Consider the following 22205-nt stretch of genomic DNA (forward strand, 5'->3'; position numbering starts at 1 on the left):
ACTGACTCCTGCTGCTGTTTGTTACAGAAAATGGTTAGATCACGAGGTCGTGGTGATACATCAAAGGGGAGGGGTGAGCCTTCCAGAGGCATAGGTAAAAGTAATTTACCCCTCGCCCTCCAAAGGGTAATCAGTAAGAAAGCCACAGCAGGCCGAGAAAGACATCCCGAGCCCTCCGAATCTGTTCATATGCCCCATCTCGGGAAGCATCGGAGGGCGACGCAAGAGCAACCTGTTGTTCAATCACAGCCACAACAGCCGCAGGGAAGGTACCAACTTAGAGACGAACCTTCCTCCTCATGTAGCACTTCTGAGGGTTCAGAGAGGGTAAATCAGGCTTCAGAGCCCTCTTCTACACATGTCCCTGAAGCACCAGCAACTACTATGGATGATATTCCGAATGATGGTAGAGGAGGTGATACCACAGTTGCCGGCCTTAAGAGGTCGAAGAAGAAAGAGGTCTGGGAGGACCAGTTTGTGAGTCTGGCTGCTTTACTAGTTTCCGTGAATGTTGGCCGGTGAGATCGCTCACTCTTGAGCGACAATTCCAACTCAGAGATCTTGACAAGTATAATCCAAAAGTGTTAAGACAGTTCCAAGAGAGAAGTGGGTGGATGTGTTTCACCCAGTCAGTTATGGATGCAAAGGAATACTTGGTCCGGGAGTTCTACGCCAATGTGGCACATATTAAGAAAGGGACCAAAGTTACAAAAGTGAGAAATTTGAAGGTGAGATTCGACCAGATCACACTGAACTCCTACTTGGGGTTTGAGGAAGTGGATCCAGTTCAGTACTTGGAGAAGCTGGCGATGGGTGATGCAGCTCGCCCATGGCTAGCTGATATTCTTGCGGCCCCGGGGCCACCACCACCATGGATCACTGCAGGGGTTCCTATTCAGCGAAATGCCCTAAATTACGAGTGAAGATATGGCAGACCTTCGTATGCAGCAAACTAGACTCTTGCCAGAATGAGACAATCTTACCTATTCCATGGGCAGTTCTAGTCGCCTATATTATGGCCGGGTACCCAATCAATGTGGGTGATGTGATGTCGGCCAACATGTCAGTGGTCGTCAAGTAGGGTAATACCTCCTACCCGTATCCCAACACCATCACTGAGTACATTACAGATGCATAGGTAGAGCCCAGAGACTATGACATGAAGGTTCGGGCAAAGAATCCCTTCTCTTGGTATTCTCTGATGGATGCACACAACCCCAATTGAAAGGACCAACCGACTACTACCGTAGGCCAGTCTGATGAGCCTTCAGTGGTATATACAGAGGCCGCAGATATGCCTTCCACTTCAGCAGTGCCATCTTCCAGTACATCTGCCATGCCTCCACCTTCAGCCTCAGCACCTCCCACCTCGGCTTTGAAGCAGGTACCGATGCCATCTGGTCCACTCTCTGCGTTGTGAGTCTCCTAGACACTGGCGAGACTCAATAACTGGATGCAGATAGCTACTGTAAAGCTGACTGACATATCTAGTCAGGTTGCAGCACAGTCATCCCCTCCAGCACCCTAGATTCCTCCTACAGGTGAAGAAACATTGAAGAAGATCCTGGACAACCAGAACACTATCATGGCTACTCTGGTACATCATGGGTCCGTGATTGAAGAATTGGGCAAAGAAGTAAAGAAGATGCGGAAGTCACAAGCTTTGAAGAAATCGGTGGATAAGCTCCGGCGATAGGTCACCAAGCTTGCAGCAGCCGGAGACATTTCATTCGACATGTTGATAGACCCGCACCACCCAAGCCCAATTCCCATAGAATCCACCATAGCAGCTGGCCAGTCTAAGGAGCCAGACCTTGCTGCTGACACTGCTGAGGCAGTCCGTCAGATGTTCACCAACCCAGCTACTCCCGGACTTGAGGATGATAAGATCCAATTGGAAACTGAGGTCGGTGCCACTGCTAGGGACACAGAAATGGCCACGGAGCCATAGGGAGTTTTCTTCACTCTCACCCTTCTTATACTCTTATTTTGTTAAGCATTGGGGATAATGCTTATTTCTATTCATGGGGTGGAGTTTCTTTGGCATTTTGATGATTCTAATGATGTATTTTGATAACTATGAGACAAATATGCCTGTAATTAACTTAGTACTATTTTCTCCTTACTTCTCGTTATGTATATATTCTCTCTCATCCCTCTTTATGTATATTCATTTAGCTTTCAATAGCCTTTTTCTTTATTAACTTATTTATCCTTATGTTTGTCTTCTTTTTGACTTGGTAGATTCCTTTTTTATTTGCTTTTTGAAGTAGTAGCTTTAATATATATATTTTTTGGTTTTAGTGGATAATAAGTCTTTGGTTTTCTTAATGCCACGGTTCTTTCCAAAGGTGGGTTTTTATGTGAACCGAGTGACTCTTCCCAACGATGGATGGTGTGAAAACCTTCTTAAGGGATTGAGTCCATTGTTGGTAGTTAGGAAATAATAGTAGTAATAATGAATAAAAAGACCTAATTGAGTTATGCTCGAAGAGTCAAACATGCTTCACTTGGTACCAACACCCTTAACTACGTGCTTATGGTTAAAAATAAGATTTTTGGAAAGAAATAGCTCTAGTTAGTGACCTTTTGACTCTTGTGTTGACTTAGGAAATCATCGAGTGATTTAGTCGAACCATAGTGATTTTCAATCTTGAATATGATCGTTGTGGGCCCTCGACTCTATCCTCTTTAACAATCCAGTTGCCTGAGAGGTGTGATGTTGTTGTTGCAAGTCCAAGTACCCGTGCGGATGGTCTAGAACTTGCCCCGAATGTGTTGCTAGGCGAAATTTTAAGTTTTTCTTGGGGTGAGAAGTGATTATAGGCTCTCCTTGACCTGCTTGAAATTTTCCATTGCCAACCAATGTTGTTCCCTAGTCAATCCATTTGAGCCTAAAACCTTTCTCATTTGAACCATGTTACAAGCCTTTACCCATTGTTTTGTGACCCTCTCTTAGCACCCGAGATTTTCTTAACACTCTTGTAAAATAATTGGCTAAAAATGTAAGTTTGGGGGAGAGAAGAGGAGTTTGAAAAAGATATTAAGGCACAAAAGAGAAAAGAAATAAATGCAAAAAGAAAGTGAATAAGTTGAAGAGTTGAAGGGACTCAAAGAAAAGTAATGATGCAAAGCATGAAAAAAGCAAAGAGGGAGAAAATAAATATCATGAAAGGAAAGAGTGATATTAAGTCTCTCTAGTTCTCTTAAGAAAAATAAAATGCCTCAAAGAGTTGGCAAAAGCATGAGCCGATAAAAGAAAATGGAGTGCTTAAGGAAAGATGAACCCGTTCTATGATAGTTTATCCAACCTTAGTCCAAAAGCCTTCATTGCATCCCGAAAATGCCCTACATGATTTCAAGCTGAGTAAGCTTACATTAGTGGTGATTTACATGAGGGGCAAGCCTATGGTACTTAAAAGGCGTACTTGCGACATTCTCTTGAGAGAGATGAATGAACCTTTCACAAATCTTTAAATTGAGTGCTGTATTCTTAAGTGAGATAGGAAATCAGAGAGTAGAGGAGGACGAGTTTTGGATCCACAATGACCTACATGAAAGAGCGAGCTTCCTTGATGAATAAAGTCAACTCTTGATGTTCAAGTGTCACATTAGAACTATTTGTGCGTAAAGGTTTAACTTGTTGCCTTGTTGATAATTCATAAGTGGTGTGGGTAATTGTTGGTCCCAAGTGATATGTGATTGATTCACCCTTGATTAGCTGGAATGGCTCTTAACTTGTGGAGGCGGTAATTACTTTATTTGCTTCAGGACAAGCAAAAGCTTAAGTTTGGGGGAGTTGATAATCGGGGATTTTGACTACTTATTAGCACTCTGTAGCTTTCGTTTTTAGTCCAAAAGCGCTTAATTATATTCCCGAAAACTGATGAAATATGCTTAATCAAGGAATAGTGGAAGATGAGCTGCCAAGATGAAATCACACTCAAGAATGAGTAATATGAACACAAGGACAAAACCATGCACAAAGACTCAGAAGTGCGGACCGCAGAATATCATCTGCGGCCGCAGGTCGTGAGGAAATTCCCATCAGAGAAATGTGATAAGTGTGGTCCGCGCATAAATTATGCGGCCACAGAAGCTGGGTCAGAGCAATAATTCAGAGAACCTGCACCTCTAGTCCAACACAAGTGCAGACCACACAATTATTGTGCGGCCGCACTCATATTTATGCTGACCGCAGAAGAGAATGGTGCGGCCGCACTCAGAATTTTGCGGTATTAGGCCGCAAATTCTCACTCCTGTCAAGCTGAAGAAAAGTGCGGACCGCACATGGAATTGTGCGGCCGCAGAACCTCCGAAAGCGTATTTTTATCTGAATATTCCAGCTTTGTATAAATAAAAAAGTTTCACTTTTTTTATGTCATGTTTTTTACATCAGCTGCTACATTAGACAGTTTCTTTTACTCTTTTTAGTAGTTTTTGCTATTTTGAGCTTTTTTGAATTTTGATTTCATCATTTTATTTATCAATATGGGTTTAATTATCATTTCTTCTTCTATTTCTTCTATCTTAAGCATGAGTAGCTAGTTTTTCACTATGGTTGTGACCCAACCTTAGAGTGCAATCTTAATGGGTGTTTGATTTATTGTTTGTTTATGGTTGAGTGTTTATTATTTATCCTTTTTCTTGCTTTTAATTGTAGAATTAATGGTTGCAAATATTAGTTCACGTCTATTTGACTTAGTCTCTACTTGAGAAAGAGAGACTTAGTCTAGAAAAATATGGCTAGCAAGAAATTAGGTCAATTGAGAGATTGATAAGCCCAATTAAAGAGTTGAATCTAGAGATAGTAAAATCCGACTTAAGCTTATTATCAGCTATTTTGTTCAATACCCATCTAGACTTGAAAAAGCCAAATTGGGTAAAATCACTCTCTGACCAAGAGGTATTAAGTGGGTGTTCGAGTGTTGATAGCTATAATATACCCCGACCAATAAAATAAGGTTTAAAATTTACAACCCATTAGGCAAACACCTAGGTGAAGGTTATAGCCCTAGGCCTTTTACATCATTTGAAAAACAACAACAAAAACATTTTCCTAGTTTCAATTCTTAGTTTGTAATTTTAGTTTAAATTAGACTTAGAAACAACCCAAGTTTGTGGAAGTGAAATTTGAGATATTTCAAGCTCATACACTATAATATATGCGCCTAAGTCCTATTCATAACTCCTTGTGGAAAATCGACCCCGACTCCTTGTTGGGTATTACAATTTCATCGACCGTTTCATAACCTTAAATAGAGGAGTGACTTGGACGAGACCATGTACCACATACAGCATGTACATTGGCATGTAGATATAGAAATGTCATATCCCTCATATAATTTAGAGTTGATATATTCTACTTGTATTGAGTTTTTATCTGTTGATCTTGAAAACATGCATACATTTTTGCACTGTTAATTCTATATTGAAATGTACCTGCTGAGCTCGTCACTACTTTCAGTCTAATAGTTAATCTTGTTACTTACTAAGTTGGTTGTACTCACACTACACCCTACACTTTATGTGCAGATCCAGGTATTACCGGTCACGGTGGGTGTTGATTATCTGAGCAACTTGATCATTCGGATATTTCGAGGTAACCGACCGGTGTTCGCAGTCCTTGACTCTCCCTCTCTATCTTTTAGCTTTATGTATTTAGTTTCAGTTTTTCATATACACTATTTTCAGACTCGTGTTGTATAGATGCTCATGCACTCAGTGACACCCTGGTTTTGGGAACTTTCATATTGAGTTTTGACTTTCTATCCAGTTTATGAAAGCTTTAATTATTTAAAACTGTGTTATTTCATTTTTCACTTAAAAGTGTTGGAAATATTTTGAGGTGTCGGCTTGCCTAGTACCAAGTTAGGCGCCATCACGACAGGCAAAGTTTTGGGTCGTGACAGTCGCTTGACTTTACGTATTCAATCATGATAATTCCTCTAGAGAGTAATTTCCTAACGGTTTTATATCTTCGTCGCATATGACGAGATTTACCGTTATACATAACGCTCCCAGCCCTTCCAATTGCCGCTTGACTATTGCAATATATATATATATATATATATATTGGGGCCAACGGTTTGGGCCAAAATGGTATAGCTTCCAAAAAAAATTGGAGCCATTCAGCTTCTTCACCGACTTTATCTAAGGCTATGAACTCAGCCTCCATTGCAGAGCGGACAATATAAGTTTGTTTGGACGACTTCCAAGATACCGCTCCTCCGCCAATAGTGAATACATACCCACTTGTGGACTTAGAATCAGTTGAATCGGTGATCCAATTTGCATCACAGTATCCCTCAATCACTGCATGATATTTACTGTAGTGCAAAGCAAAGCCATGGGTATGTTCTAAATATCCCAAAACTCATTTCATTGCCATCCAATGAGATTGACCCGGAGTGTATCAACTCAATTTACTTATAGCACAAGCTATATCTGGTCGTGTACAATTTATGATATACATTAAATATCCCAGCACATGAGCATAATCCAATTGTAATATGCTTTGGCCTTTGTTCTTTGCTAGTACAAGATTCACGTCAATTGGAGTCTTTGCAACTTTAAAATCTAAGTGCTGGAATTTTCCAAGTATTGTTTTAATATAATGAGCTTGTGAAAATGCCAGACCTTGAAGAGTCTTATGGATCTTAATACCCATAATTAAATCAGCAACTCCCAAGTCCTTCATATCAAACTTGCTAGTTAGCATACGCTTAGTCGCATTTATGTTGGCAATGTCATTACTCATTATCAACATATCATCCACTATAAGCAAACAATGACTATGTGATTTGGAACATTTTTAATGTACACACATTTATCAAATTCATTTATCTTAAAACCATTGGACAATATTGTTTGGTCAAATTTTGCATGCCATTGTTTGGGTGTTTGTTTTAGTCCATAAAGGGACTTAACAAGTCTATATACCTTCTTTTCTTTACTTGGAACCATAAACCCTTCAGGTTGTTTCATGTAGATTTTTTCCTCCAAATCTTCATTTACGAAGGTCGTCGTAATGTCCATTTGATGAATCTCAAGACCATAAACCGCAACTAATGCTACTAATGTTCGTATAGACATAATTCTTGTAACTAGAGAGTAAGTATCAAAATAGTCAAGACCTTATCATTGTCTATACTTTTTGACCACAAGTCTTGCCTTATATTTATCAATAGTGCAATCATCTTTCATTTTCCTCTTGAAAATCTATTTAGAACCCAACGGTTTATTTCCAGGAGGAAGATCAACTAATTCCCATGTATGGTTGTTCAATATGGATTCTATTTCACTATTGACTGCCTCTTTTCAAAATAATGATTTCGAAGAAGACATAGCTTCTTTAAATGTTCGAGGCTCATTTTCCAATCAGAAAGTCACAAAATCTAGTCTAAATGAAGTAGACATTTTTTGAGATTTACTACGTCTTGGATCCTCCTGATTAGATGTACTTTCTTTTGTTTCTTCCTGAGGTCGTTTATATCCTTCACCAATCGGCTCACATTCCTTTTTATACGAATATATATTTTCGAAGAACTCAGCATTATCTAATTCTAAAACTGTATTATTATGAATGTCGGGATTTTCTGATTTATGAACCAGAAATCGATATGCTTTAATATTGGTCTCATATCCTATGAAAACACAATCAACGGTTTTCAGTCATATCTTTACCCTTTTCGGTTTAGGAACTTGCACTTTTGCCAAACACCCCCACACTTTAAAATAATTTAAGTTGGGCTTCCTTCCTTTCCATTTTTCATTTGGAATGGATTGCTTTTTGCTATAGGGTACTCGATTTAGTATCCGGTTAGCCGTAAGAATGGGTTTCCTCCACAAGTTCTGTGGCAAACCAAAACTTATCAACAAGGCGTTCATCATCTCCTTTAATGAAAGATTCTTTCTTTTTGCAATCTCATTGGATTGGGGCGTATAAGGGGTAATTGTTTGATGAATAATTCCATATTCTAAACATATTTATTCAAAGGAGATTCGTATTCACCACCCCTATCACTTCTTATCATTTTGATTTTCTTGTTAAGTTGCGTTTCAACTTCATTTTTGTATTGCTTTAATGCATCTGTTAGTTAATCTTTGCTATTAAGTAAGTAAACATAGCAATATCGAGTACTATTGTCAATAAAAGTTATGAAATACTTCTCTCCACCGTGAGATGGTATTGACTTCATGTCGCAAATATCTATGTGAATTAAGTCTAAAGGATTTGAATTCCTTTCAACTGACTTATAAGAATGTTTAACATACTTAGATTCCACACATATTTGTCATTTCAATTTGTCGCATTCAAACTTAGGCAATACTTTCAAATTAATCATTTTTCGCAAGGTTTTATAATTGACATGTCCCAAACGTATATGCCATACATTATTTGACTCAAGTAAGTAATTAAGAAGAAGCTGAAATTTTATTATTCTCAAAGACAATTACATTCAGTTTGAAAAGGCCCTCACCGAGGTAACTTTTCCTACAAACATCTTATTCTTACTTATTACAATCTTATCAGATACAAAAATGCACTTAAACCCATTCTTGACGAGAAGTGCAGTAGAGACTAAGTTCTTCCTAATTTCCGGAACATGAAAGACGCTGTTCAGAGTCACCACCTTGCCAAAAGTCATTTTCAAAAATATCTTTCCGCATCCTTCAATCTTGGCCGTTGCAGAATTTCCCATAGAAAGCGTCTCTTCGGGTCCAACGGGAGCATAAGTAGTAAACACTTCTCTAACAGTACAAACATGGTGAGTGGCTACATAATCAATCCACTATTCCTTAGGATTTACTACCAGGTTGCATTCAGAAAGCATAACACACAAGTCACCAATATCCTCGTGCTTTTCAACCATGTTTGCTTGACCCTTCTTCTTGTCTTTCCTTGGAGTACGACAATCTGCAGATTTGTGTCCAGCTTTCCCAAATTTGTAGCAATTTCCTTTGAACCGATTCTTGCTTGGGTTGCTTTTTGGTCCAGAAGGCTTCTTCCTATTTCTATTATTTTGTGGAGCATCCTAAACAATGTTTACTCCCATTATTGTTGAGTCTCCACGACCTTTCTTTTCAGCAGCTTTGTTGTCCTCTTCGATCCTCAACCGAACAATGAGATCTTCGAGCGACATCTCCTTGCTTTTTGTGTTTAAAGTAATTTTTGAAGTCCTTCCACAAATGAGGCAACTTCTCAATCATCGCTGCAACTTGGAATGCTTCATTGCTGACAAGACGTTCAATGAAAATTCTATTAGTAATAATAATATAATTAATACTTTCAACATAAGTATTAATTCGACTTATACCTTCAGTAAGGAGATCGTGAATAATCACTTACAACTCCTGGACTTGGGTAATAACAGACTTGGTATCTACCATTTTGTAGTCCAAAAATTTTGCGGCAACGAATTTCTTCAACCCGACATCCTCAGTTTTGTATTTCTTTTCAAGACCAATCCACAGTTCTTTTGACGTCTCCATATTACTATAGATATTATACAGATCGTCCTCCAGCCCGCTAAGAATGTAATTCTTGCACAAACAATCAGAATGCTTCCACGCCTCAGTCACGAGAAAGCGTTCATTGTTTGGAGTTTCATTAGGCAGAAGAGGAACATCTTCCTTAATGAACTTCTGTAGACTTAAAGTCATCAAGTAGAAGAACATCTTCTGCTGCCACCGCTTGAAATCAATCCTGAAACTTTTTCGGGCTTTTCTGTCTGTGCCAATGCCGGTATTGTTCGGCTTGTCGATGCATTGGCAGTCACCATAGGAACAGTCTGTTTTCCGTTCTCAGTCGTCATTTCTGTAAAAGAATGACACAAACAAACGTTTAATATACGACGAAGTTTTTATATCTTCAAACCGAATAAAACTGGAGTAGAAAATCACGTAGATTTTAATCTCCAATAGAGTAGAAAATCACTAGAATTTTAATCTCCAAATAACAAATAGTAAACCAAAACAGAATATATGCTAAAGTAAATGAATGGAGTAGAAAACCACGAAGGCTTTAATCTCCAAAACGGGAGTAGAAAATCACACAAGTTTTAGTCTCCAGAACAATATGTATAACACAAATACAAAATATAAAATTAAGTTCTTTAAGCTTGTTAGTATATTGTATTTGTAAAATAATTCCGGAGAAGGAAATTAACATATAAACAGAAATGTAGAAGAAACAGAATTTAATTTGAGCCCACTGAATTCACAGTGTTTCCTTAAGGAACTTAATCCCCTCCTAGTATCCGAAGTTATGGATTATTTCCTCCCAGGATAGAACGGATTACACATTGGTGTAGCGATACTTCAAACCCCAGTATTTCAACGAACACAAATGGCGGCAGCAAATCACACTTACGTTATTTGTTTTGTCAGAAAACAATGCAGAAAGAAAAAGGAGAATTCAGAAATTTCATAAGGAAAATTTGAGGGAATGGTCTGCTATTTATAGCCAACATGTTAAGTTTAAACGAAGAGGTGCAACTCTTCAGAATGTCTGTTATGATTGTTCATGTAAGCTGAAGCCGAGCGAGCGACGACGACGCCGCGAGGCTTGCCTTCTTCTTAACTCTTTAAGAGCTAGAAGAAGAGCAATTATATATATACCCAACAAAAGTCTTTTCCTCCTCCAATATGGGACAATGTTCCTTTGTCAAGGAGGGAAAATCAAATTTTTATTTTTCTCTCCATTTCCCATTCACCCTCTTTTAAGCAAAACTAAGCTTAAAACCCAACAAACACGACCTTGAATCTGACAACCCCAGTTTCCTCTGTTAAACATTGATGTCGTACGTGTTAGATAATTTGACATACTTTGCACTTTCTACAAAGAAAATTACTAAAAAGTTTAACTGTGAACGTATGATATTATTACTCTCTGGGCAAGAAAGATTAATTACTTTCTTTGAATCTATTCTACATGCGTGTTATGTCCTTTTAGTTCTAGATATTAAAAGTTTACAGAGTTTGTATTTAAGGGTAGACAAGTGCATGTAAAAATCGCAATGGAGAAAAAAAAATTAAAAAGTAGCTACTACATGCACTTTCCTCAATGCTAATTAAGTATTCGTTCCATCAAATATTTGTAATTAGATAAGTAGTTCTCTGCTCAGCATTGACGACTGAGCATTTGGAAAACTTTGATACACTTCAAAAGACAACAAAGAAGCCTATAACATGAAAAGAAGTTTAAGCTTCTGTATCTAAATTAAACAATATATTTCGTATCTATTACAACATGCATGTCCTCTTTACTTATATTAATATAAGACAACAAACAACAGAAATGACCAGAATACACAAGATTCTGGCTAGAATAAGAATGAAAAAATTATACTCAACTCAAATTGTTGGGCCCGTGTAGGACACAGTGTCATGATCCAAAATACATCTAGCCGTGATGGCACCTAACCCAACCCGTTAGGTAAGCCAATTTATAAATATCTGATTCAAATAATATTTAACTGACTCTATTAACTCCCCAAGGACTGGTAGTACAAATCATGAGCTTCTAAGATTAGAATTTACAAAACTGGTATGAAATAAATACATCATCTGTTCGAAATGTACATAAACAGATTCTTATAAATCGAAGGCTACCATGAACAAGAGGCAGCTATGACCGGAACACAAGTACATCTTCAAATCCAGCTCATGTCGATCACAGCAACATCAACATCCAAGATATGCACACAAGGTGCAGAAGTATAGTATGAGTACAACCGACCCCATGTACTCAATAAGTAACAAACCTAACATTAGGTTGAAAGTAGTGACGAGCTGGAACACAAGTCGGGGTCCAATACTAATAGCCAACAATATTTCATAATAATATAATTTAAAATAGCACAAGTAATAATTCAACAATAACATGCTCAACTTAATCATGATTTCTGAAAATAGCTCTGCCTTTCAAGTGTATCAGTGAAAACTCAAGTCTTTTACCGAAGTTGCCAAAAATATGAGTAAGTTTGAAACAGTAATTGTTTCCAAAACTCCTTTCAACAATAAATAAGATGTTTCATTTTCTTTCCACATAGCCAGTGCAAAATCCATCAATATTCCCATATGCCAATATATGTGAGAAGTTATGAATGACGTGATACCGTACAACATGAGAAAAATGCATCTCTATGCATGTATGTCAAGTGTGCATGTCAATGCGATGCACCTCAGTGATAAAACCATATGCATACTCTCAGAGTATCATTTCACTCAGTCCTCCCAGTCACTCAATCCTCTCAGTCACTCAGTCCTCTCAATCACTCAATCCTCACAGTCACTCAGTCCTCACAGTCACTCAATCCTCACAGTCACTCATGCCTCACATTCACTCAATTCTCCCAAGTCACTCGGCACTCGCACTTAGTAGGTTCCTGCGCTCACTGGAGGTGTATAAAGACTCCTTAGGGGCTCCTTCAACCCAAGCGCTATAACAAGCCAATCATGGCATAAATCAGTCACTCATGCTGCGGCGTACAACCTGATCCCATAAATAATAATATATATATAAAGCCAATATAGCGTGTTGCGGCGTGCAGCCCGATCCCATAACCATTCTCACAATCAGGCCCTCGGCCTCACTCAGTCATCAATCTCTCCAGTCTCTCGGGCTCACAATGTCATGAAAATCAGCCCAAAAATGATGATATGATGAATCAATAAATAGAAACATAGACTGAGAGATGATATGAAATGAATGAACATGAATGAGTTTCAAATTTCAAATTTAAACAAATTCAACAATAATATGACCTCTGTGGGTCTCAATAATACTAGCATATAGCCTCAACATGATTTTAACATGATTCTCAGCTCAATACCTCTAGTACGTAGAGATTTTTATGATTTCAGATAAGTTCAGGTAACTACACAGTACCACAGGAATAACGGAATCATAGTTCACACGGTGCACGCCCATCACCTAGCACGTGCGTCACCTCAACACCAAACACATAACAAGTATAATTCAGGGTTTATACCCTCAGCTCCAAGATTAGAAGAGTTACTTACCTCGAACAAGTCAAATCCAATACCAAGCAAGCTGTACAATACTCCGAAAATTTTATTCCGCGCGTATCAACCTCCATATGCCTTCTTATCTCCTCAATTCAAGCCAAATGACTCGTATCTATCCAAACAACATGCAAATTAATCACAACTTACTCTAATGCTTACAATTTAACAATTTACAAATATTTCTAACGGAATCCGATAAAACTCACAAAATCTGAATACCCGTTCTGAAACGAGTCCAACCATACAAAAATTATCAAATTTCAATATCGGATTGACCTTCAAATCTTCATTTTACATTTTTGGAAGATTTTATAAAAAACTGATTTTTCTTCCATAAATTCATGGATTCATGATGTAAATGACTATGGAATCATGAAATATAATCAATATAGAATAAGGAACACTTACCCCAATGTTTTCCCGTGAAAATCGCCCAAATATCGCCTTCACCGAGCTCCCCTAACTCAAAAATGAATAAAAATAGAAAAACTCCCCGTTTTATGGGGTTTTTACGTCTGTGGCGCCACAAGTGGCATGGTGCGCTGCCTGTGGCGCCCTTTCCAGTACCTCCAGCAGTCCCAGCGCCAGGGATAGCGCCCCACGCAACTCTGGGCGCTGACAACGACATGAAATCATTCTCGACACAGAAATGGGCATAACTCTCTCATACGATGTCCGATTTCGACGATTCTTTTTGCTATGGCTCCGTAATTTCAATACGGATATAATGCTTCAATCAAAATCGAATTTGGAGCTAAATTGCTTAATATGATACCACGTATTCTTGAAGAATCGACGTCGAAACATTCTAGGCTCGTTGTCGAAACATAGCAAATTAAGTCCGATTGACCTCACATTTTGCACACAAGTCCTAAATGCCATAACAGACCTATTCTAATTTCCAGAATCGGATTCCAATCCCGATATAAGGAAGGTCAACTCCCAGGTCAAACTTTCAAACTTAAATTTCTATTTTAGCCATTTCAAGCCTAATTTAACTACTGACTTCCAAGTAATTTTTCGGACATACTCTTAAGTCCAAAATAACCATACAGAGCTATTAAAACCATTAAAACTCCATTCTGAAGTCGTTTTCACAAAAGTCAAACTCCGGTCAAACCTTTTTATTTAAGCTTCCAACATGAAATTTGTTCTTCCAAACTAATCTCAAAACACATGAAAATCAAAACCGGTGATTCACACACGTTATAATACATCATATGAAGCTACTCAAGACTTCAAATTGTAGAAAGGAGAGTAATTACTCAAAACGACAAGTCGGGTCGTTATATTCTCTCCCACTTAAACATACGTTCGTCCTCGAACGTGCCAAGAGTTGTTTTCCAAGCCATCAAATCACTATTCCACCTTACCACGCACATACCCGGGGGTTATCCCACATCACCCTATACCATATAGGCCTGACAACACTACATAACTGAAAATAACTAATTTAGACTTAGCCCATTAACCTTGGAATCCAATTTCCAACATCCAAACATTTCGCTTCAAGGCCCAAATCTCACATCTACACACTGTATGAGTCTTAATAAGCTGTATTAGTCCTTAGCCATAGCTCCATATGTAATCACATGATATACCACACAACTCGCATATTCGCAATAATTTATAATCACTGTAGCTGCTTAAAACAAACCCGATACCGGTATTAAACCACATATCAAACAACAGCTCATTCCAAAATCTTCGTACACAGACGATAATAAAAGAAACACATGGAATCTCATAAACCCTTATCAGATCAACAAGTCATGGAGCTCTCTCACCCCAACCAGGACCATAATCACTTTCTAAGCCGACTTTCAATATTATCATCCCGAATATACCGTAAACAAACCTGATACTACCTATTATAGGTCCAATGACCTTATATTATTAAACATAACAATCCCACAAACATGCCACACCAATATAACTCAAGCCACAAATGCGCAATCCGTGTACCCAAAAATGGGAAATATTTCAAAGAAGAAAACCGTATTGCAAGTTCAACAAGCACCACCACAACCGCAATGCCATGAGCTCATCATATATAGTAGAACCAAGACACACAAATCTAATAACGGTAACCAGCTCTCCTAGAGCTCACATTAACATCAACTGCATGGACAACTTACGTGCTATAGTATCAATATATAGATCCGCACGGACAACTCACGTGCCAATAACATAATCCGCCTGGCATGGTCATAGGCCTCCAGTCGAAGAATATAATACATGAGCAATCAATTAAGTACACATGTATATGATACATGAAATAAGATTCTCTTGCTCCTGGACTGGTATAATTAACATGCCATAGCGTAGGCATGTGTAAAGTGTGCTATCACAACTCAAATCGGCAATTTAACGCAGAAATAGTAACTACCCGGTTTACTCATGGAATTAGCCTCTTTTTAACCTCAAATATAGCCCAGATTGCTCTCCACAACGGTACGAATATGAGAAACGTTATAAGTTTATGTTTAACAGTCAACTTTAGGCATATCATAGAATAAGCATTCTTCCGAGTATGAATACTTGTCCCGATTCTCGCACATTGGCTCAAACCTCACATATACGCACTTATAGGGCGTAGCTGTCCCAAATAATTAACGCAACTATTGCCTCTACTGGATTTAAATAAAATACTCACTTCAAACAAGTCACAACCTTGAAACAATATGCTTCTGAGAACTCCCAGTCTCCAAATTCATAGGACGCATGAATCATCATAACTGATCCCAACTTTAGCATTTGAATGACTAACACATCTCTCATGCACAATCATCCTACGAGGAATTCTTCCAAAAACTTTTCGTGCCACATAGCAATAACTAGAATATCAACAGTCTATCAACCAAGTGAGTACCGCAATACCGATGGACATTCGTAAGTTAAAACATTATGCGCCTTATGAAATGCACACCATTCTCAGGGATTACCGAGTAGTTACAACATTCATCAAAATATCTGAAACTGACCATTCTGTCCAAACTTCGTGACCTTCCCTTCATGAATGAACCGCCACCTTGTACATGTAAATCTAAATCCTGCATAACACACCACATCTATCATGCCATCATGTGACAAGCATAAGAATATTATTACCAACTCTAAATCACCAGCAGTTTACATATCCGGTTAGTTAGAAACCTTCCATTTGCTCTCATCCAGGAGGAAATCACAATACACAACACGTTTTCCACATCGGTAGAAAATATCTGATTATAACCATGGTAGAAACCATCAAGAACGCTTTGAAATCCATTTGCACATAACCAAGCCATTAGAGTTGAATCTCCCTAATTCTACCAAGCCACTCAGGTCACCAAACCCAAGAATATTGCCACCAAAATATTTGTAGAGTCCACATCACAGGTAACCAAAGAGCCGATCATACCATTACCATACTGGTCTAGCCTACTACCCTTCGTTCTATTTTCTCCAAGCTTCTTCTGAATTATCCTCAAGTTGACACTTCTCTTTGTTAGAACATTACTATCCTTACCCAAAGCTCACTACAAGACATCCTAACATAAAACAACACCGCCCTAAGGCCCATAAGCCGTTGTATTCTTCTTAAACACCTCCATAAATATCACAACTGTAACACTCACTCTGAAAATACCTTATGTGAATTTAAAATTGTTCCTCTCCACTTTTCTTATACTAAAATGTAGAATCCGTAGGCTTATAGAATTACCGCAAGTCCCGACACCATCAAATGCAAATCTCGGATTTTATCCATACACAAGTCCGGAGGAAATTCTGAATTGCTATATATAAACCTCGGACCTATTGGGACTTTCTCGAGAGTCACCCACTTTGCTCAAATCTGAAAATTGCAGCGTCCAAACGGGCTAAAAGACACGTGCCCCATTAGCACAACAACACTTAAAGAGGTAACCCTCCTTAACACCGCTGATCAAATTCATACTCCATGCGCACTACATCATTCACAAATAATAACTCACTTATCCAATGATTTTCCTATACTCCTAAAGTGCCATAACTCGTGTCCAGAAATTTCCTTACTCGAGTCATTCTCGAACTCCACCTCCGCATGTCATCACTGATTCCCAAGTATACCTCGGACCAAAACAATAAAATTTGACACATGACTATGAATTGAATTGGCAATACCAGGCTCCCCCACTTGGCTCAAAGCCATAGATTTAAACACTCCATAACTCACAATACCCATAATTTATTACTGCCATAATACTGCAGTCGGTCCAACAAAAATTCTTTTCAAGCTCATGCAACACCAACCATAAAATACATCAATCGTCCGCTAAGTTCGCATTCATTCTCTTAACACTCAAGTCAACTTTCTTAACCAGATTCAAATTCATATCTAAACACACACGCCCCACTGGTAGCAAAGAAACTCTCCATTCACATTATAAGGAACACACCTACGTAGATTACTCCGCAGGAGATAACCCACCTGCTTAGCCTCAAATTGGTATCTTATTATACCTTTTCGCAATTACAATTACTATGGAATCACTTAATCTTTCTAAGTCCAAACTCATTAACCAGACATGAGAATTTAATTTGTCCCAAAATTTAACAACGTGAAAGATCCTTCAACACATTCATACTCGAGACTATACGTCAAATCAAGACAAACACCAAGCACCCTTTTTTTCCATCAAAAGGAAAACATTTCTCATCACATTCAAATCATCTGGACACATTCTGTAGTCACATCATGCTCATCATATAGCTATTCAACCGCTCATCAAGCCACAAATTCCACTCATAGGGACACCACTGGACATATGAGTCCAATTGTATAAGTTCAAACAACTGAAGCTACCGAGCCTAAGCTGCGGTATAAATCTAGCCTCAAGTCCTCCAGACTGGCCCATCACCAGAACACAGAATACACATCTCAAACATCGTTCATGGAATCACAAGCCAGCGATGCACAGCTGATACCGAGCGCTCACATGCGCACATGAATGCATGGAAGGAATTTAAAGAGGTATGTTTCAAGCCGAATCAATTTCGCACGATAAGGAAAGAAAGATGGAAAATTATCCTAAATGCCCTGTAGCCTCTCGAAGATAAGTATGGACGTCATCATACCGATCCGCAAGACTCTACTAAACACTTGCTCATGACTTGTAGAACCTATGAACCTAGAGCTCTTATACCAACTTGTCACCACCCAAAATCCATCTAGCTATGATGGCACCTAACCCAACCCGTTAGGTAAGCCAATTTACAAATATCTGATTCAAATAATATTTCTATTAACTCCCCAAGGACTGGTAGTACAAATCATGATCTTCTAAGATAAGAATTTACAAAGCTGGTATGAAATAAATACATCATCTATTCGAAATATACATAAACAGATTCTTATAAATCTAAGGCTACCATGAACAAGAGGCAGCTATGACCGGAACACAAGTACATCTTCAAATCCAGCTCCCGTCGATCACAGCAACATCAACATCCAATATCTGCACGCAAGGTGCGGAAGTATAGTATGAGTACAACCGACCCCATGTACTCAATAAGTAACAAATCTAACCTTAGGTTGAAAGTAGTGACGAGCTGGAACATAAGTCGGGGTCCAACACCGATAGCCAACAATATTTCATAACAATATAATTTAAAGCAGCACAAGTAATAATTCAACAATAACATGCTCAACTTAATCATGATTTCTGAAAATAGCTCTGCCTTTCAAGTGTATCAGTGAAAACTCAAGTCTTTTACCGAAGTTGCCAAAAATATGAGTAAGTTTGAAACAGTAATTGTTTCCAAAACTCCTTTCACCAATAAATAAGATGTTTCATTTTCTTTCCACATAGCCAGTGCAAAATGCATCAATATGCCCATATGCCAATATATGTGAGAAGTCATGAATGACGTGATACCGTACAACATGAGAAAAATGTATCTCTATGCATGTATGTCAAGTGTGCATGTCAATGCGATGCACCTCAGTGATAAACCCATATGCATACTCTCAGAGTATCATTTCACTCAGTCCTCCCAGTCACTCAATCCTCTCAGTCACTCAGTCCTTCCAGTCACTCAATTCTTACAGTCACTCAGTCCTCCCAGTCACTCAATCCTCCCAAGTCACTCGGCACTCGCGCTCAGCACTCACACTTGGCACTTGCACTCAGTAGGTACCTGCCCTCACTGGGGGTGTGTACAGAATCCGGAGGGGCTCCTTCAACCCAAGCGCTATAACAAGCCAATCATGGCATAAATCAGTCACTCATGCTGCGGCGTGCAGCCCGATCCCATAAACAATAATATATATAAAGCCAATATAGCCTGCTGCGGCGTGCAGCCCGAACCCATAATCATCATCACAACTCGGCCTCACTCAATCATCAATCTCTCCAGTCTCTCAGGCTCATAATGTCATAAAAATCAGCCCAAAAATGATGATATGATGAATCAATAAATAGCAACAGAGACTAAGAGATGATATGAAATAAATGAACATGAATGAGTTTCAAATTTCAAATTTAAACAAATTCAACAATAATATGACCTCTGTGGGTCTCAATAATACTGGCATATAGCCTCAACATGATTTTAACATGATTCACAACTCAATAGCTCTATTACGTAGAGATTTCCATGATTTCAGATTAGTTCAGGTAACTACACAGTACCACAGGAATAACGGAATCACAGTTCACACGGTGCACGCCCACACGCCCGTCACCTAGCATGTGCGTCACCTCAAAACCAAACACTTAACACGTATAATTCAGGGTTTATACCCTCGGCTCCAAGATTAGAAGAGTTACTTACTTCGAGCAAGCCAAATCCAATACTGAGCAAGCTGTACAATACTCCGGAAATTACATTCCGCGCGTATCAACCTCCACACGCGTTCCTAAAATACCAAGAGTCCGCACTCCGGAAATTTTTAGTGTTGTTGGTGTGGGGTGCTGCCTGTGGCGCCCTTTCCAGTACCTCCAGAAGTCCCAGGGATAGCGCCCTATGCTACCCTGGGCGCTGACGGCGACATGAAATCATTCTTGACATGAAAATGGGCATAACTCTCTCATACGATATCCGAATTCGACGATTCCTTTTTGCTATGGCTCTGTAATTTCAATACGGATCTACAGCTTCAATCAAAACTGAATTTAGAGCTCATTTTCTTAATGTGATACCACATATTCTTGAAGAATCGACGTCGAAACATTCTAGGCTTGATGCCGAAACATAGCAAATTAAGTCCGATTGACCTCAAATTTTACACACAAGTCATAAATGACATAACAGACCTATTCCAATTTCCAGAATCGGATTCCCACCCCGATATCAAAAAGGTCAACTCCCCGGTCAAACTTTCAAACTTAAATTTCCATTTTAGCCATTTCAAGCCTAATTTAACTACTGACTTCCAAGTAATTTTCTAGACATACTCCTAAGTCCAAAATCACCATACGTAGCTATTGGAACCATCAAAACTCCATTCCGGAGTCGTTTGCACAAAAGTCAAACTCCGGTCAACCCTTTTCATTTAAGCTTCCAACATGAAATTCATTCTTCCGAACTAATCTCGAAACACCTGAAAATCAAAACCGGCAATTCACATACGTCATAATACATCATATGAAGCTATTCAAGACTTCAAATTGTAGAAAGGAGAGTAATTACTCAAAACGACAAGTCGGATCGTTACACACAGATAATCCATATCTAGTATAAACATATGACAATAGTTATAATAGGTATTAGAAAAATAAAGCAACATTTAGGAGACAAAATTTACAGTGCAATTCTTGTGCAAAGTACATGACGGAACAACAGTATTTACGTGATAGTTTTGATCGGATATAGTTTAGAATTCGTTAATAGGACTGAACTCTAAATTGCGGTTCAAATTTATCATAAAGGTATTCATTTGCTAAGTTTAAATGTTTTCCTACACTACATATCACCAAAGTCATTTTCTTCATAATATTTTAACTATTTATACTCTCGTCCGATAATGTGGTTTTTTCTTTCTTTGAAAATGAAGAACAAAAGCGGTGGTGTTGACTGGTGATCAAGTAAGAGTTAAAAGCCTACACTAGTTTCCAGCATCTCCAATGCTTTTGCGATATCCTATTTTCTCAAGTCCCACTCCTCCTACTACTAGTAGGGATGTGATAGGTTCCAAAAGTGGCACTCGTATTGGAGGCAATGCAGGGGTCACTTTAGGTGCCAGAAGAAAAAAAAAAATGGAGTTTTCTTATGGGGCGGGTTAAATGGGTATAAGAGACATGAGTTAGATGATAAGTATTAATAAAAAATAAATTTTTAATATGACATGATTGTTTAACCAAAAAATAGGATCTTTTGGTCAAAGCCTATATTTAGAAGAAATCGGACTACTGATAACCAAATAATACCTTACTTCCTCAACAATCCACTTGAAAAGAAATAAAAATAGCAATGTAAATTAGTAAAAAAGAGATAAGGAATGGAATGATAATTTATCCCTCAAATTACGTAGAAGGCTTTTTGAAGCAAGAAAATGTAAGTATATTTCAATAGTGCTCAGAACTTGTCCTTACAAGTGAGATTCTATATCCTTATATAGGAGTATCCAATTATAACGGTTTTCCCTATTTATGACGAATTCATTATGAGCATTAATGGTATTAGTTGCTCGTTATGGTTGATAATCATAACTGACACATTAGTAACTGTAAAAGCCGTGTAATGACTCTGATTCCCTTTCCTTATTTACTGCTGGTTCATGATTCTTCCTTCTTTTTTGTCTTGATTCATTCCGCTTGTGCCTCTTCAACATTTGTTTAGGCTCGGTCATTTGTTCTTTACTGTCTCGTGGGTGTTTACTCCGCATCTTCCTTGCTCCATTAATTTCATTAATGGAATACGCCAGTTGTCACTTCACCATTGTTCCACGTATCATGCTTTGTCAGCTCAATAAAGTTCCACATGTGACACCTTTTTTTCCACCAATACAGAGAGTCCCCCCCACTTTCTCAATATTCTTCAATTGAATATTCGGGAAGTGGTAAATATTTATGGTAGAAATTCTTTGCCGCCGCTTTTCGAGTATCATTGCGTTTTCTTCGTATGTCACGTCTATTCAATTCATATGCCACATGGCTCTTGACGATTGGTTGTGCGGGTTTTCAGCGCTTTTTAGAGTTTTATCG

General features: G+C 38.4%; 1 protein-coding gene across 1 annotated transcript; it reads right to left on the reverse strand.

Annotated features, from left to right (window-relative positions):
* Positions 1 to 8795: 8795 nt before the first annotated feature.
* LOC138904787 (uncharacterized) lies at positions 8796 to 9666 on the reverse strand. The gene is made up of 3 exons (XM_070193292.1): positions 9353 to 9666; positions 9121 to 9262; positions 8796 to 9038 (listed from the first exon to the last, which is right to left on the reverse strand). The coding sequence occupies exons 1-3, from the start codon at positions 9664 to 9666 to the stop codon at positions 8796 to 8798; spliced, it is 699 nt and encodes a 232-aa protein (XP_070049393.1).
* Positions 9667 to 22205: the final 12539 nt, after the last annotated feature.

Source organism: Nicotiana tomentosiformis, chromosome 2 (genome assembly GCF_000390325.3).
Source record: "Nicotiana tomentosiformis chromosome 2, ASM39032v3, whole genome shotgun sequence".
Lineage (NCBI taxonomy): Eukaryota > Viridiplantae > Streptophyta > Magnoliopsida > Solanales > Solanaceae > Nicotiana > Nicotiana tomentosiformis.